Source organism: Vigna umbellata, chromosome 6, assembly GCF_029865625.1.
Source record: "Vigna umbellata cultivar VRB3 chromosome 6, Vumbellata_1.0, whole genome shotgun sequence".
In the NCBI taxonomy this organism is placed as follows: Eukaryota; Viridiplantae; Streptophyta; class Magnoliopsida; order Fabales; family Fabaceae; genus Vigna; species Vigna umbellata.
In genome coordinates, this window is record NC_142170.1 from 4,556,961 (window position 1) to 4,572,886 (window position 15,926).

Below are 15,926 nucleotides of genomic sequence, written 5' to 3' on the forward strand. Positions count from 1 at the left end.
TCCTTATGTCTTGCTAGGGTGTCTTCGAAATTCATCAACCCCATGGTGGGCGCCAAAATGTTTCTGATGAAATGGGACGAGGATCTCCGCCGAACATCCTCCTGTCGCTGTCGAGCGTCCTCTTGTCGCAGCCGAGCGTCCTGCTTCTCTCAGATCTAGTTAACCGAACACCTAATGGGGGGTGATGACCTGCAGAAGACACTCCGACGCTCAAGTCAGAATTTTTCCCTGTAGGCCTTTTATAATTTAGTAGTGAGTAAAACATGAGTTTACCTCAAACCTAAACCCTTATTTATAGAGTTTAAAGGAATATGGCCAATTAATTTACCTCTTAATGGTCATTAATGAAAACCTTAACTGTTTAATGGTAGTCATTATCACATTTATTTGTGCATTAACTCTACTCAACGGTTGTCGGGACCGAACAACTGAGAGACTCTTTCGTGCATGTTGATTGTTCGGTTCCTTAGGGTCGTATGTCATCCTAACCGATCGGTAGTGTATGAGCCCAAAGTAACGTAGAGGCTCTCCTACACCTTTATCGTTCAGTCGGCAATGAGTCCATAGTAACAGTCTCTGTAGAAATCAATTCATATATATATATGATAATTAATTATGACGTAATACTTTAATACTTAGCTTAAAATTTTGAGAGATTTTTCATCAATTAATAAATGTTACGCATAACACTTTCACATATACATATACAGAGAGAATTATATTATCATGATATTTAAATATTTTAAATAAATATTAAATTTTCTATATATTGTATAGATCTAGAAAATGATATTTTAAAAGTGACAGTGATTTTAAAATATAACAAGACTCGACTAATTTAATAATAATATTTTAATATAAATAGTTTTGTGAAGAATGAATTTCATTATTTTAAAACACATCATCTTTTTATAAATCTAGAAAGTAACTTTTCTAGATTTTTCTTACTTATCTTTAAGGGTTCTCATCCTATTGTCATCTGTTTGAATATCAGAGACCGTCTGAATGATCCTTCGAGTGAAATCTTCAAGTTTAACTGATTGGTTTCTTTAATAGAGTAAGTTGGTTTTCTACTCCTTTCTTTGGTTAGTTTCGTTTTGTGTTCCATGTGAGTTTGAGTCTTCTATAAGGCTCCTTATTGATCAATAGTTCTAATGGTATACTCTGATCATATTACTGTTGTTCATATGAGCATATAGGACTTCCTGTGTTGTTTTAGGCTTTCTAGAAAATTTTGGTCATCTATCAAGTAAGGGAAGCTAATATTCGCTTTAATTTTTGTTTGAGAAGGAGTAGATGATGGAGGAGATACAGCAGCGTCATAAGGAGGAGCTAGTAGCCGTCAAAGCCGAGTGTTCGGCGCGCCTTGCCCGAGAAAGCGTTGGAGAAAGGGGAGAACAAGAGAAGACCAAGGAGAGAGGCAGGGCTGCCATGGAGAGCCAAACAGAACATAGTAGTGGGCCGGACAAAACGTGGGGACCCACGGAGCCGGAGGTCGAAGGCAGTAAGGCTAAGTCTGTGCACGCGGAGAGTGGTGCGAGGGACAAGCAGTTGGTAGTGAAGACCGAGTCCTCGTCAACGCTATTATTCCCCTTCGTGCAAGCAATCATGGAAGTCCAAATATCGGAACAGTTCGTCCCACCTCAATTCAAAATATACGACGGGACTACGGACCCGAAGGCCCACATCAAAACCTTCTCGAATGTGATGTCGTTCCGGACGGGCAACGACGCCATTTGGTGTCGAGCGTTCTCATTATCGCTGAAAGGGGAGGCGCTTGAGTGGTTTAACTCACTCCCTTCCAATTCCATTGAGAACTTTGCTGTCCTACAACATCTGTTCAACCAACAGTTTGCCAACAACAGTACTCAGGACCTGACCGTCTTTGAGTTGGTCACCTTGAAGCAAGGAAAGGAAGAAACGTTGAGAGCATTCATGGATCGCTATTAGAAGACCGTACAACGAGTGAAGGGCTTAAGCTTGGAACTGTCCCTACATTACATCCTTCCCGCCCTCAAACCTGAATCGTTTAAAGACAGCGTCTGTCGACGGGCCCCCAAAATCATGGAAGAACTACGGGAGAGGGCGGCGGACGAGATAAGGGTAGAAGAGATGAAGCTATCGTATAAGAAGGAGAGCCAGGAAAACAAGGGAGAGAGGACAGACGGGGGAAAGTCGGGAAGTCAAGGTGGGAAGCCCGGGGTGTTCAGACAGAGAGAACCGCCCCGGGGACCTAGATTCCAACAATACACCCCTTTGAACGCTCCCCGGGAGAAGATTTTCCAGGAAGCGTTAAGCGTGAAACCGATTCCGGATCCTAAAAAGCAACCCACTCTGCCAGGGACAGATGGAAATAAACATTGCGTATACCACAAGAACATCGGCCACACTACGGAAGAATGTGTAACCCTAAAGGAAAAAATTGAGGAACTAATCTGTGTAGGGTAATTGAAAAAGTATGTGCGGGTTGACCATCCCCACACGTCCACAGACCGACCCAGTCCAAGACGATCCAGCCCTAGGAAACCTGAGAGGCATGGAAGGATCAGAAGCAATCAGGTCGACCGTTCCCGGTCAGAAAGGCGATGAAGCAGAAGTTGCAGTACGAGCAACGACCGTCCTCTACGGGGACACATCAATTCAATATCTAGCGGTTTCGCTGGCGGGAGATCTTCTTCATCCGCCCGGAAGCGTCATGTGCGGGCGTTACAATCTGTTCACTTGGTGGACAAACCCCGGCGGATGATGCCCCCCATTACGTTCTCAGATGAAGACTTCCACGCCCCTGATCCCAACCAGGACGATCCAATGGTGATAACGGTGGAAATCGCCCAGTACGACGTGAGCAAGGTACTGATGGATCAAGGGAGCTCGGTGAACATCCTCTATTGGAAAACCTTCCAACAAATGGACATATCAGAAGACTTGATCGTCCCATATAACGAACAGATTGTGGGATTCGCAGGGGAGAGGATCGACACCAAGGGATATGTAGATTTGCGTACAAGATTGGGAACCGGTCGGAGCAGCAAGGAGAAGAGAGTAAGATACTTGCTGGTGGAGGCTAACACTTTCTACAACGTATTACTGGGTCGTCCGTGTCTGAACGCCTTTTGAGCAATTGTATCAACCCCCCACCTCACCATGAAGTATCCCTCGGACAAAGGTATGATCTGTATCGTCCAGGCGGACCAAAAGACGGTAGGGAATGCTATGCCGCGGGTTTGAAGCTTCACACCCGCGTGGTGAAAAGAAGGACGGGTGGTTCAGAGGTGGCTATGGCCGACCTTGACCCAAAGACGAATACGGAGGATCGGTTGGAGCCCCTCGGGGAGACGCATCAAATTATGATAGGGAAGGAAGCTTCCCAGATCACCATCATGGCTCGGGGAGTAGAGCCCAGTTTGGAGCAAGAAATTCGCTCTGTCCCATGGAAAAACCGTGACTTGTTCGCGTGAACAGCCACCGATATGCCGAGGATCCACCCCTCGGTCATGTCACATAAACTACTATTGTTTAAAGAAGCCCGGTCGGTGGCGCAAAAGAAGCGACGGATGGACGAAGAAAAAAGGAAAGTCATAGAAGAAGAGGTTGGAAAGCTAAGGGAGGCCGGATTTTTCAAGAAAGTGACGTACACCACTTGGCTCGCCAACGTGGTAATGGTAAAAAAGGCCAGTGGAAAATGGCGCATGTGCACTGATTATACTGACCTCAATAAAGCTTGTCCCAAAGATTCTCATCCTTTGCCGAGCATAGACGTGTTGGTGGATGGCGCCTCTAGTCATAGGATGTTGAGCTTCTTGGATGCTTATTCAGGATACAACCAAATACCCATGTACGGACCGGACAGAGAGAAAACAACTTTCATCACTGAGAAGGCAAACTTTTGTTACGAAGTTATGCCCTTCGGCTTGAAGAACGCCGGAGCCACCTATCAGCGCCTAATGGATAGAATTTTCGCGGAACAGATCGGTCGGTGCATGGACGTATATGTAGATGACATGGTCATTCGCTCACCGAACGGGAAAACTCATGTGAAGGACTTGGAAGAGGTATTTCGGTAGGTGAGAAAGTACGGGATGCGGCTTAACCCGACCAAGTGCACCTTTGAGGTTGCCGCTGGGAAATTCCTCGGTTTCATGCTCATGGCCTGGGGTATTGAAGCTAACCTGGACAATTGCATGGTCATAACAGAAATGCAAAGTCCATCCACGCTTAAGGAGATCCAAAGCTTGGTCGGACGACTCACCGCATTGTCACGATTCATCCCGAGACTGGTTGAGAAAATCAAACCGATGCTTCGAAAGATGAGGAAGGGGCCCACGGTCGAGTGGGATACGGAGTGTGAACAAGCTTTTCAGGACGTCAAAACCATCCTGATGAATTCGTCGGTGATGAACCGTCCAACGCCGAGCGAAGATTTACAAGTCTTCTTAGGCGTGTCTGAGTCGGCAGTCAACGCGGTATTAATGCAAGAGCGACCCGAGCCCAAACTCGTATACTTCATCAGTCGCACCCTTCAAGACGCCGAGACTCCATATCAGCAAGTGGAAAAGGTCGCCTTGGCTTTGCTGAACGCGTCCAAGAGGCTCTGGCCATACTTCTAGAGCCACCAGGTGGTTGTCAGGACCGATTTTCCGATCTCCAAAATCCTTAGGAAACCGGACCTGGCGGGGCGCATGGTGGCTTGGGCGGTCGAACTATCAAAATTCGGCCTACGCTACGAACCGAGGGGATCGATCAAAGGCCAACATTTGGCTGATTTTGCAGCAGAGTTACCCCACATGATCCACGATGAGTGGAATCTGTACGTCGATGGCGCGTCCGGAAGAACGATAAGCGGGGCGGGCATAGTCCCGAAGGGCCCAAACGGGTTCTTATTGGAGCACTCCTTGATCTTTAAGTTCAAGGTGTCCAACAACCAGGCGGTATACGAAGCCCTGGTGGCCGGCCTCGAACTAGCGAGAGACATGGGGGCTCGGAAGGTCATATGCCGGACGGATTCCCAGCTTGTCATGGGACAAATGAACGACGATTTCCAGGTAAAAAAGGGGCAACTCCTTCGATATTTTCATCGAGCAACAGCCCTGGTGAAGCTATTTGACAAAATCGATATTCGGCACATCCCTCGCGAAGATAACACCCGAGCGGACATGTTGTCAAAGTTAAGTTTGGGAAAAGAGAAGGGGCAATTGACGACAATTATACGCCAAGTTTTGCTGCAGCCGTCGGTCGAATGCTTGACGGTATGAAATATTGAGGCGAAAGATTGGCGAACGGAGATTCGAGCGCTAATGACCCAACAAGACACTAGACAATCGATTAAGCTAGCGGATTCTAAGAAGATCGTTCGTTACCTCATGGTGGGGGACGACCTGTACCGGAGGGGATTCTCCACCCCTCTCCTCAAATGTCTCGGGAAAGAGGAAGCCCGGTACGTAATGGACGAGCTCCATAACAGCATTTGTGATTTTCATATCGGTCGTAGGACTTTGAAGGCCCGGATACTAAGGGCGGGGTATTATTGGTCGATGGTAGAAGAAGACGCAAGGACGTTCGTCCAGAAGTGCCTCAACTGCCAAGCCCATGCCAACAACACCCACGCACCACCCAACACCTTACATACAATAACATCACCCTGGCCTTTCGCTCAATGGGGCATGGATATCGTGGGGCCATTCCCAACAGGCCGGGTGCAGAAGAAATTCCTCCTCGTGACAATAGATTATTTCACCAAGTGGGTAGAGGCCGACCTCTGGCAACCATAACGGCATCCCAAGTTCAAAACTTTTGCTGAAAATTAGTGTGTCGGTTCGGTCTTCCTCGAACGATCATCACCGACAACGGCCGACAATTCATCGATAAAAAGTTGGCCGAGTTTTACAAGAACTTGGGAATTAAGCACAACACCAATTCGGTGGAGCACCCACAAACAAACGGCCAGGTGGAGGCCATGAACAAAACAATAGTGGCCAAGCTGAAGAAGTGTTTAAGCGAAAGGAAAGAAGCATGGGCTGATGAGCTTCCGGAAGTATTGTGGGCTTACCGTTGCACACCACACGTAACGATCGACGAGACTCCCTTCAACTTAACATATGGTACTGATGCCATGATACAGATCGAGTTGGGGGAGCCCTCATTACGACGCCAGATCGAGGATATTCAGTTAAACGATGAAGAGCTAAGAGTTGAACTTGACTCCTTGAAAGAGCGAAGGGATCGGGCGGCATTGAGAGCAAAAGCGTGCAAACGAATGGTGGAAAGAAAATACAATTCCAAAGTCCGGCCTAGGAACTTCCAAGAGGGTGATCTGGTTTGGAGAAAGACGGGGGATGCAAGGCAGACAGTGACGCACAGCAAATTGGCAGCCAAGTGGGAAGGACCGTTTAAAGTGGCGGAAGCACTGGGAAATGGAGCCTACCGGCTGCTACTTACAGACGGACGCCCCATTCCAAATACTTGGAATGCCACCCATTTAAAAATCTATTTCAGTTGATTAATATCCTTAATTGCACGTTTCATTTTCAATTATTAATGCAATGACAGGGCACCCCCCCTCTTTTGGCAAAGATCTCTACGATAAAGGCCTTACTATAAGACGTTGAATCAAACAAAAATCCAAGTTGATGAATGGAGAGTTCCAAACGGAACCACTATCAACATGACCGGACGGTGAACGGAGAGTTCTTACCAAAGAACCACTGCCGCTCGAAATCTACCAACTCCAAGTTAATGAACGAAGTTCCAAATGGAATCGTTATCAGCTCAGCTGGTCGATAAATAGTCTGATTAATTATAGATTTACAAAAAATCAAAGTACATGAATAACGCTTAGTTAAGCAAGCAAATCGGAGAAGCAAATTATATTAATCTGTAGGGGTATACAAAAAGTTGACACGGGACGGTCCGCCCAACACCTAAACTAATTGAAATGTTTGGTGGTCGGCCTCGTGAATAAAGACATCAAAAAATGAGAAAAAACCCCTAAGTAAAAAAGAAAAAAACATTCAACCCTCGGCATCCTCGACCTCCTCATCAACGACCTCAACCTCCGCCCCCTAGTCAACGACCCCAACACTGGGAGGGTCCTGCGTCTCGTGCGGATCATCCTCGGCAACCGGAGCATTAAGGTCAACCAGGACGCCGTCAAAGACATCTTTCTCGATATCAAAGCCCAAGGCGTAAGGCTCCTGGATCCCTGTTAGGACGGACGCTTGACGGAGGGCTTTGTTGAAACCCTCATCATGCTAAAAAACGATACCCGCCCCCAACTCGGATATCTTCTCCTTGGCCTTAGCCAAATATTCTGTCAGAGGACGATTCGCCTGAAGGAGTCCGCCCTCTGACTTCTTCTGACGGGAGACCACCACTTTTAGCTGGCCGCATTCCTCTTGCAGCCGGTCATTGTCCTTTCGGGCAAGGTCCAAACGCTCAGTCGAGTCGGCCAACTCCTTCTTAGCCTTTTCTAGGTCGGCCTCTAGTTGATCGATCTTCTTATCATAATCGTCATGAGTTAGAAGCATTTGATCCAGTGCCGTTTGGAGACTCTCGGAGTTTTTCTTCTCGGCAAGGAGCTCAGCCTGAACGGTTTCGATCCCTAGGCGGTCAACAAACTCTCTTAGATACCATGCCAAGGAAGCCTCCCGGGTTGACATTTCCAGCATGGCGTTAGTTAATTCTGCCTCAAAAAGCGGCTCGATTAGCGCCCGTTGTGACGAACTCATGTGAAAGTTTGTCCGGTCGCTCATATTAAATGCAGGACTGAACACCCCGCCAGGCAGCGGTCGAGAGGTAGACCCTTCCTTCCCCTTACGAGCCTTTTTGGAAGCCGACCGGGACGATGAGCCTTCCTTCTCCTTGAAATTTAAAGAATTGATACTTGAAATTTTTATACGAGTCATAGAAAGGAGGAAAGAGGGTCCTATCCCTGACGGACGTCAAAGAGACCCAGCCACCCTTCGGGGGCGGGTGGACTTCAAAATAATGAAAGAAGACCGGGATCGTTGGGTTCACCCCAACCGTCAAACATACAACTAGAAATACTTGGACGGCCGCCCAAGAGTTGGAGTGTAATTGAACCGAAGCGACATTCATTTCTTGGAGGACGGCCGTCTGAAACTCCGGAAATGGCACCCGAACGCAGAGTTGACTGAAAATATTGGTATACATGAAGAAGAAGTCGTCCGGACTTGTTTTTTTCCCCATGGTAGACTCACTCATTCTACAAGCTGACTCCCGCTCGAATCAAGCGAGAGTCCTCTACATCCCGGGCGATGTATAGCCGGCCAACTCTCCAAGACAACGCCTCTTTTGTGGCATACTCCGACGCGAATAGGCTGGCATCGTGAGGGGCCCAATCATACCCCGGAATAACCCTCCCAGTGCCGGCCGGTTCTAACGGCGACCCATCCACGGGAATACCACCTCTGAGAAGATGGATAGGTATCCCGTAGGTAACCCGCGTATCCGCCTCTACAAAACTAGGTTCCGCCCTCGGAGAACGGGCAGGCTCTTCCAAGAAGGAAGACGACACCAAGCTTGGAGAAGAATCATACTTGCCATCACCGCTCTCCGACCTTCCGCCGCCTCTACTCGACGACTCCGAAGAAGACTCAACATGGACAACCGCCATTTATCACCGGAAAAAGAACGAATGCTGCAAATTCGAAAGGAGAAAAGTGAAAATGACAGCGTCGTCTCCCATTATTTATAGGAAGAACCAGCGTAACCGTCAGGGCATCCTTACCGTTCAAAACTACCACAATCAACAGTTCAGATGCGAAACCGCTTCAACTTCCGCCTCTCGACAAACGACACGTGTTTTCCCGCCCAAACCAAATTACACATATCGGCAAGCGAAAGCCCAATAAATTCGGCCCAAAAAGAATCCGTAAATCATCAAGCCCAATCATGGAGGGAAGGACGCCCCGCGCACTACTATCAGCATTCCATTCGGTCTCAAACCCAACGTTCACTAGGGCTTGGGGGGCTTGTGTACCGTATGGACTGGCCGGTCCAGGAGCAGCCCCGGAACTTAGTCAATCACCGGTATTTCGTCCGCCTCTTACTACCAGCAGCTTTGGAGGACGGTTGTTCGTTGGGAAGTTCACCTCACAAGTTGCGTATCAAGACCGTCCGCTCGGTAAGCAAGGCCGAGTTATCGTAGGGACGACCGCTCATGCCCGGACGCCTGGTAAACCTAGTCGTTAAAGCGAAGATTAAGGTAAATCAAGATTAGAGCTATTGGGCTAGATTTGGGTTGTGATTAACTTTTCACTAATCTCAAGCTCATAGCAAAAACTATAAATAGAGGTCAGAGGTGAGAGGTAGGCAGGTTGCATTTACTACCCATTCATTACTGTCTCATTAAATCACCAACAGTTTCCGTACTGACTTTGACATCGGAGAATCTTTGACAGGTTCCCCTGGACGGTAGGAGTGGACAACAGGGCTTGGAACATAACCGGACGGCAAGAAGACAAGAGTACAAATTGTGAAAGCATTTGATAACTTAGTCCTAAATAACCGAAAAAACGGATAAAAAAAGTCATTCTGAAAATCTCTTTTCATAACATATTTCATATGTTTTGGTAAGCACTTTCTGAGACATAGTTCATGTAGAGGTATTTTGAAAAACTCAATTTTAAAGTATATATATATATTCTAGAAAGTTTTATTTTGGAAATCCTATTCTAAAAAACTTATTTTAGAATACATTTCAAGTGTTTTCAAAATTTTATTTTAAAAATCTCGTCATATAAATCTCATTCTGAAAACTCGTTTTCAAAACTTATTCCCAATTTTTTTTTTGAAAACTTGTTGCAGAAAGTTTTCGAAATATAAGAGGGTAAAATATCATTTAGAAAATTTGGGGAGGTGTGCGAAGAAATTGTGGTGCAGGAAGTAAAAGCCCTTAAACATAATCCAGGGGAAATAAGTATCGGGGTTTTGCCCAAGCAAGCCCATTTGATCAGAATCCACCAAAGAACACCTCGGGTTTCTTCCGTGACTAAACTCACTGCAAAACCCATAGCTCAACCAAACGAAAAAAATGTCGAGAGATGAAGAAAATGATGCTGTGCGGAAAAATGTTACGACTTCAGAGAAAGAAGACGAAGCTCCGTCACGAAGGGATTCCAAAAAAGTGAGAGAAAATTCGGAGGTAGACTCAGAAACCGAGAGAAGGCGCAGCAGTTCGAGAAGAAAATCGCGAGGAGGAAGCTCGGATTCCGATGACGGAGACAGACCACACCGGAAGAAGAGGAAATCGCGGCGTCGATACAGCAGCGAGTCGGATTCCGGTTCCGGTTCAGGCTCCAGTTCGGAGGAGTCCGAGTCCGAGTCGGGGCGGTCCGGTTCGGATTCGGAGTATTCGGAATCGGAAAGTGAGGAGGAGCGCAGGAGGAGAGAGAAGAGGAGGAGGAGAGAGAAGGAGGAAGAGAGGGAGAGGAAGCGGAGGCGGAAAGAGAAAGAGAAGAAGAGGCGGAGGAGAGAGAAAGAGGAGGAGCGGAGGAAGAAGGAAAAGTTGAAGAAGAAGAAAAAGAAGAAAGAGAGGGAGGAGAGAGGGAAGAAGGGAGCTGTGACGAATTCTTGGGGGAAGTATGGGGTTATTAGAGAAACTGATATGTGGTAAGAGATTAATGTCTTTTTATTATCTGTTAATTTTTGTGTTCGATTCTTGATTGAAATGTGAGGGATGATTGTTTGTCGGGATGCGTAGTTAAATTTGATTGAATGATGATGGGATCGAGAGTTATAGGTTTTCAAATTGATCAGTGGTGTAGTTTCGTATGAACCTTGGTAAGATTATTAAGGGCAATGACTAAGAACTGAATTTGATATTTTCACATGACAAGAAGAACTGTAAGGCGAGCAATAAGAAAGACAATAATTTATCTACAAAATTCCAGCGTGCTCCAATAGAATCTCTCATTTCATTTGCTTACAAGAGAAATTAAAACTCAACTATCATATTTTAAATGATCTTCACAAGACATTTCATTTCATTTCATAGGCAGTAGGTTATAATATAAACACCTGGTAACGATTTCTAGTTTTTAGTGATTTTACAATTTTGAAGTTTGGCAGCAACATGCCAATGCCACAACTTATGATATATAGGAAGATGTTGCTATATGCAAAGGTGACATTGTTTCTCTTATATTGCATAATGTAGGGGAGCAGCAGCAGAAATTTCTTAACAGGGGTTATTGTTGAAAGGGTTTAAGCATAGCAATTTGTACTTGATATTTATGACCATTTAGCATGCACTTCTCTGTTTAGACTTTAGAAGATAATTAACGGAAAAGAATTGTGAAATTGGTAACATGTTTACTGGATGGTATGATCACACTTTTATTTTTCTTTTGGAAGCGTCAATTTGTCTCAAGACTATCAACTCAAATGTCTGTGGTATCAAATTACCAAAGCTTGTAAGCAGATGATTAAGTAGTAGAGTTATGAAGGCCTTGTTGAAGTAAATAAGGATCCTGCATTTTTAGTGTAGCCTGAATTTAATAACTAGTTAATTACCTTTTATATATTATGAAATGATGACCTTGCCATTCCATTTTTGTGGGTGACGGTACAAACCTATGAATATTACAGGACCAAACGACCAGAGTTCACTGCATGGTTAGCCGAAGTAAAGCAGGTGATTATTGACTTAGTTTCTATATGGAATCTAAACATGTATAATGTTTATTCTTCCATGGTGGTCCTCTGTACTTTCTTGCAATATCATCTATATATTCTTCACACAAATTAAGTTTGTGGTAGTCTTTATTTCATTGAGAAACCAGATCTTCATATTAAGTAGATGATGTTTGCCTCTTGCCTTAAAGCCTGTTGGATTTGATCAATTTCACCAAAAAACTCCTCCCCGTTAAAAGCAAATGTAGATTTTTTTCCTTTTCATGTATTGGAGTCTTAATTTATATCATGTCGTGATTATATTAATATACATTCTATATTGTAATTGTTGTGGTATTTTAACAGGTGAATTTGGAGAATATGTCCAATTGGGAAGAAAAACAGATGTTCAAAGAGTAAGTAAAGCAACTAAACTTGGGGAATAGTATATAAAGTGGCCTGGACTGTTGAGTTTACTATTAACATTGTATCATAAGTCAAGCTTATCGAGTCAAGATTTAAATCATGAACTGCCAAGCTATTTTTTGAATTGTGAATTATAGTTTTGTATCAAATCGTAAGATTCAGGTACAATGAAAAATTACGTCAAATATATCATATAGATGATATATGGTGTTCAACGTAAAATATTCTATAAACAGATAGAACAACTTAGTTATATATAAGTTTGTAACATCTTTATTTTAGAAGAGAAAAAAACAATCAAATAACTCAATAGAGTACATCCATTGAATGAGAGTGACCATTTTTAATCCTATAGGATAAGAGCACAAGTGTTCTTTCAAATTCGTTTCCATTTAAAAATTTAAGCTCACCTTACTTTTTAATTCATTTGACAAGAATTGGTGAAAAAGTAAAAAATATTAATCATTGTGTGAATTGTATTGGTGATATGAAGTTTTTACACAGATTCATTCATGTATGGAGGATTCAAAGTCATTTGAGATTCATGTATTGAATTGTAAGATTCGAATCTTGAATCTTAAGATTCTGTTAACAATGCCATAAGTGCAAACGGGTCCTAGTATGTTCTTAGCGATTTCTTTCACTACCCTTGATGGCACTTATTGACCAACCAATTATTTAATTGTTACATTTAATACTGTGTTAATTTTCTTTTGTTGGGTATATGTGTTTATTTAAATGTAATATAATTCCTGATATGCAGATTCATGGAGGATCACAACACAGCGACTTTTCCTTCCAAGAAGTAAGATCTTGCAGAGTGTCAGTTGAGCTTATTTAAGTCTGCATTCCTTTGTGCTCTCAATTTTGTAAATAAGAACTAATATATGCCCACATTCCTGTTATTTGGTATCTGGCAATATTTTTGTCTTCTGATTTATCTATGCTGTGCTCATCAATGCAAACTCCTTATTTTTGCAATGATGACACGGATATGATATCTTGAATGAATAATTTTTATTTTATATTTGTATCTATATGGTTTAACAGATGGTTTAATGTGGCAGGTACTATAATCTTGATGCTTACTACAGGCGAGAAATGGAAAAAGAGATGAAAAAGGGTTTTAAGAAGGTCAATGCAACAGAGCGCACTGTTTTCAACGATGAAGAACAGCGCAGGTGTACTTTTGTAAATGCTGCTTTTACGTATTTAATCTTAAATTTGTTTTGGCAACCTTTATCTTTACAAACTACTGCATTTTCTGTTATTTGATTTATTTTCTTTAAGAAGCAACACTATACTGTCTTCTAGTTTCTGTTTTTGATATCTTTTTTCTCTTGGTCAGCAGTTTTTCATTTTTCAAAATCATGCCATAGTACACCACCTGAAGCTTTCTTGAAACTGTGTCTGAATATGATCCCTAATTTATTATCCATGACCGTTACTTCCATTTGTTATTTCCTTTTTTATGCTATTTTTATGTAGCTATGACAAACGAAACCATCCTTTTCTATGTTGACCTAGATTGCTTCACCCTGCTAAAATAATTTTTTATTCCATTTTAGGCAAGAACTGTTGCAAGCCCGTGAAAAGCACAAGGAAGAGCAAGTGATGGCGTTGAAGCACTCCATGCAAACTGGAATGGTTGGGTTTCATACTGGATTGCTTTTATGACAGTTTGATATCTAGTCATTTTTTTAATGGCAAGGTTCTTTTGTAATGTTGGCATGCAATAATATACAGGCGCAGGCAATGAAAGAGCAAGCTCAACTTAGGGAGGAGATGGCTTACCAGTACAAGCTCGGAAACTTTGAGGTCAGAATTACATGATAATTTCCTATTTTGAGATCTGATTTTAGCTTTTAAGACTCAGCTAAAACTAGCTGCTGTTTTATCACTATAGGCTGCTGCTGCTATCCAGAGAAGGTTGGACCCTGATGCTGCCATATAGCTGGACATTACTTGTTGTAAACGAAGAATAGGGTTTGTAGGGCAGAAATAATGCTATGGCCATGACCGGGTAATGATTGATCCTGTCGAAGGATTGATTTTCTTGTGCCAACTACATCTATCTTTTGACCTGGTGTTAGCATGCCGTGGATGGTTATGTTCCGATGGATGAGTAAATTTTCACTATTATTACTGACTCTTCTATACCACTTTTGCTAATTGAAGAGTAATGCTTTTTCAACCAGTGACCTTTTCAAAAATTGTAGTTCAAGCTGCGTGCATGGCTTCAACATTGTCCACCACTCATGATCATTCGGACATACAGAAATTGACTGTTGCTATAGATACAGTCGTCAGTAAAATATCAATTTGACCGTTCATCTTTTCAAATGATCTTGTCTGATATTTTTTATTACCACATGTTTGAGTGAAAATAGAGAGAAGGAAATCTGGATATGGAGAGATTAAGGACAAAAGTTGCAACCTGAGACGTGCAGTTGTATTCTGTACCTACTGATAGTTATGGCATACTGCTTCCATCATTCAGTTTGAAAATGAAAAGCTAAGATGCTTTTTGGTTGGCAAAATATTATATTATGTTGAAGTTTCTGAAAACATTTTTTTTTCATTTAAAAATGCTTTTACATTAACTTCCTATTTAAACAAAACTGGATTTCCAAGGCCCGATTGGAGGTTGAGAATTATTTACATGTAATTTCTAAGTAAAATGCATTTGGCAATAATGGAGTTGGAATGATTTTTAAGTTAATTACAAACATATTTTATAATTATCTAGTCATCTTATCAACTCGTTTTACTATTAGTATCGTTATAATTGTTATTGTCAATGACTATTAGTATTAGCGCCACTATTGATGATATTACTATTACTTTCCATCAGTAATACATTTGCACTTGCAATATCAAGTTTTGCTGTAACTGAGATACCGGCAGTCTTCTATTATTAACAGAGAAAACACGACAAAAACATTTTTAAAATGGAAAATATTTTCCCCTAACTTGAGATGATCTAGGTCATTTTTACATCTAGGTCATTTTACTAAAACCGAAGAAACTAACTCAACATTTTTGCTTTTATTATTAATAGAGAAAACACGTCAAAAACAATTTTAAAATGGAAAATATTTTTCCCTAACCTGAGAAACAGATGTCTAGGTCATTTTGCTAAAACCGAAGAAACTAACTCAACAGTTTTGCTTTTATTATTAATAGAAAAAACACGTCAAAAACATTTTTAAAATGGAAAATATTTTCCTCTAACTTGAGAAACAAATGTTTGATCTAGGTCATTTTACTAAAACCAAAGAAACTAACTCCACATTTTTGCTTAGTGTTTGGATTGCATTCTCGTTTACTTTCAAAATCTCCCAAATACATATATATGCACTTTACAACTTAATATTGAATCATTCAAATTGCAGTTTCAAATATGTGTAGAAACCATTCAAATTGTAGTCTCAAATCTGTGTAGAAACTATTAATAGACAGAAATATGAAAATATTGATAAATTATTGAATGATTTGCCATAAATTGCTAATTTCTACTAAATATATTAAAATCTGTTTAGGAATGAATTGCATACATCAAATGAAATCGGGATCTGTTGTCAGTAACGGATATAATTTTGACAATTTAACTTATTGCCTCTTAATTGCTAGGGTAAGGAATATTAATTGTCCCATCCTTCAAAACCTTTAGATTTTTAAAATATATTTTGTAAGAAAACAGGTTGGTAATTTTTTGAATGATGATGAATAAACTCTTGGCCCTACATACATGAATATATTAGTGTCTACCATAAAGTTAAGAGACAAAACCATATTAGGAACATGACGAATAATTTAGTTTTCGCGAAAGCTTTTGAAGAGAAACACATGGATCTTATAGAAATGAT

General features: G+C 42.1%; 3 protein-coding genes across 3 annotated transcripts; all 3 read left to right on the top strand.

The window, feature by feature from the left end:
• The first annotated feature begins 4,679 nt into the window (after positions 1 to 4,679).
• On the top strand, positions 4,680 to 5,252 carry LOC148196616 (uncharacterized). The gene has a single exon (XM_088093474.1). The coding sequence runs from the start codon at positions 4,680 to 4,682 to the stop codon at positions 5,250 to 5,252; it is 573 nt and encodes a 190-aa protein (XP_087949600.1).
• A 701-nt stretch (positions 5,253 to 5,953) lies between these two features.
• On the top strand, positions 5,954 to 6,496 carry LOC148196617 (uncharacterized). The gene has a single exon (XM_088093475.1). It carries the CDS (start codon positions 5,954 to 5,956, stop codon positions 6,494 to 6,496), a length of 543 nt encoding a protein of 180 aa, XP_087949601.1.
• A 3,468-nt stretch (positions 6,497 to 9,964) lies between these two features.
• On the top strand, positions 9,965 to 14,400 carry LOC124845183 (nucleic acid-binding protein). Its single transcript, XM_047322248.2, has 8 exons — positions 9,965 to 10,629; positions 11,608 to 11,653; positions 11,998 to 12,047; positions 12,821 to 12,862; positions 13,125 to 13,238; positions 13,626 to 13,704; positions 13,804 to 13,875; positions 13,964 to 14,400. Exons 1-8 carry the CDS (start codon positions 10,052 to 10,054, stop codon positions 14,009 to 14,011), a joined length of 1,029 nt encoding a protein of 342 aa, XP_047178204.1. The 5' UTR covers positions 9,965 to 10,051; the 3' UTR covers positions 14,012 to 14,400.
• Positions 14,401 to 15,926: the final 1,526 nt, after the last annotated feature.

What these genes read in the sequence shown, in the direction of transcription:
- LOC148196616 (XM_088093474.1), top strand. Translation starts at nt 4,680, where the DNA reads ATGGTGGCTTGGGCGGTCGAACTATCAAAATTCGGCCTACGCTACGAA.
- LOC148196617 (XM_088093475.1), top strand. Translation starts at nt 5,954, where the DNA reads ATGAACAAAACAATAGTGGCCAAGCTGAAGAAGTGTTTAAGCGAAAGG.
- LOC124845183 (XM_047322248.2), top strand. Translation starts at nt 10,052, where the DNA reads ATGTCGAGAGATGAAGAAAATGATGCTGTGCGGAAAAATGTTACGACT. An exon ending in GAAAAACAGATGTTCAAAGA is followed by an intron (nt 12,048 to 12,820) that starts GTAAGTAAAGCA and finishes CCTGATATGCAG; the next exon opens with ATTCATGGAGGATCACAACA. An exon ending in ACTCCATGCAAACTGGAATG is followed by an intron (nt 13,705 to 13,803) that starts GTTGGGTTTCAT and finishes AATAATATACAG; the next exon opens with GCGCAGGCAATGAAAGAGCA.